We start from the raw sequence: 1,357 nt of genomic DNA on the forward strand, positions 1-1,357 counted from the left end.
CCCATGAGGCCGCCTGGTCCGTGTGGCGGATTGTGTGTGTGCTCACGTGGACTCACGGCCACGCCCAGGGCCCCCTAGGTGTGGCTCTGACATTTTCCTAACAGACAGGGTTTCAGGTGATTGAAAGCGGTTCGGGTCCCACTCGGGACAGGGGGTGCCCCCGGGCCGGGCCCGGACCCCCAGCCTGTCCGGAACACTCACGTTCTTCAGCTCCCGGAAAGGCACGAACTGGACGATGTCCCGGAGCGCAGGCTCGCCCCGCGGGGAGCGCAGGACGCCGTCGTCCCCGTCCAGCACCTGCATGTCTGTGAAGTCGGCGTTGCCCACGCCCACGATGATGATGGACATGGGCAGGTGGGAGGCTCGCACGATGGCCTCCCGCGTGTCCCCCATGTCGGTCACCACGCCGTCCGTCAGGATCAGCAGGATGTAGTATCGCTGGGGACACGGGGAGACTGGTTGGTGGACTTGGGGGCTTGACCGGGGGAGGCAGCCCCCCTGGAAGACCCCCCAGATGGCCTGGGGGGGACTGCAGACACCCCTTCGCCGTGGTTTCAGGTTTTTCTGGGGTGTTTTTGCTGAAGCACAATATGTACATGAGAACCAGTGAGTCCGAGCCTGTGCCCTGCACACACACGGGGACCATGTCACCCGTCTTCACCCTCAGTGCTGCCGGGGTGACCCCCTTGCAGATGGGGGGCTGAGGCAGTGGAGCCCCCACTTGAACCCAGGTCTGAGGCCAGAGAGCAGGGGTCTGCAGGTCCCGGTGGAGAGACCCTGAGACCCAAGGAACAGAATTCAGAGAGGGGCCCTCCTGGGGTGAGGGAACTTAGCAGCTGTACATGGAGAATTCTGGGGGGCGGCCAGGAGGTGAGCCAGCTCTCAAACGGTCCAGAAAAAAGACAAGCCCGGCCGGCGTGGCTCAGCGGCTGAGCATTGACCTGTGAACCAGGAGGTCAGGGTTCGATTCCCGGTCAGGGCACATGTCTGGGTTGCAGGCTCCATCCCCAGTGGGGGGCGTGCAGGAGGCAGCCGGTCCATGTTCTCTCTCATCACTGATGTTTCTATCTCTCTCTCTCTTCCTCTCTGACATCAATAAATAATATATTTTTTAAAAAGAAGACGACCTTTGCACTGCCCCCCCCCCACGGCACCCACACCTCCTCATGCACCCGGTCCCCACTGTGCCGCTGCCCCAGGTACCCACAGAGGCCTCCCCGGTGCGCTCCTCAGCGGCAGCCACGCGGGCCACCTTGGAGATGATGGGCGCCACGTTGGTGGGGCCGTAGAGCTGGACGCGGGGCAGGCAGTTCCGGTAGGCCTCCACCACGCCCTGGATTCCTGCGGGGGAAGGGGT

The 1,357-nt window shown here is 63.4% G+C and overlaps 1 protein-coding gene across 1 annotated transcript in view; it reads right to left on the reverse strand.

Annotated features, from left to right (window-relative positions):
- CPNE7 (copine VII) overlaps window positions 1-1,357 on the reverse strand; it is a gene marked incomplete at its 5' end in the record, with an annotated part of 19,649 nt that overhangs the window by 902 nt on the left and 17,390 nt on the right. The window contains 2 exons of the mRNA XM_014535619.1: window positions 202-438; window positions 1,208-1,341. Coding sequence (XP_014391105.1) covers window positions 202-438; window positions 1,208-1,341 — 371 coding nt within the window. The remainder of the gene's footprint in view (window positions 1-201; window positions 439-1,207; window positions 1,342-1,357) is intronic.

This window comes from Myotis brandtii, unplaced genomic scaffold, assembly GCF_000412655.1.
Source record: "Myotis brandtii unplaced genomic scaffold, ASM41265v1 scaffold1466, whole genome shotgun sequence".
Classification (NCBI taxonomy): domain Eukaryota; kingdom Metazoa; phylum Chordata; class Mammalia; order Chiroptera; family Vespertilionidae; genus Myotis; species Myotis brandtii.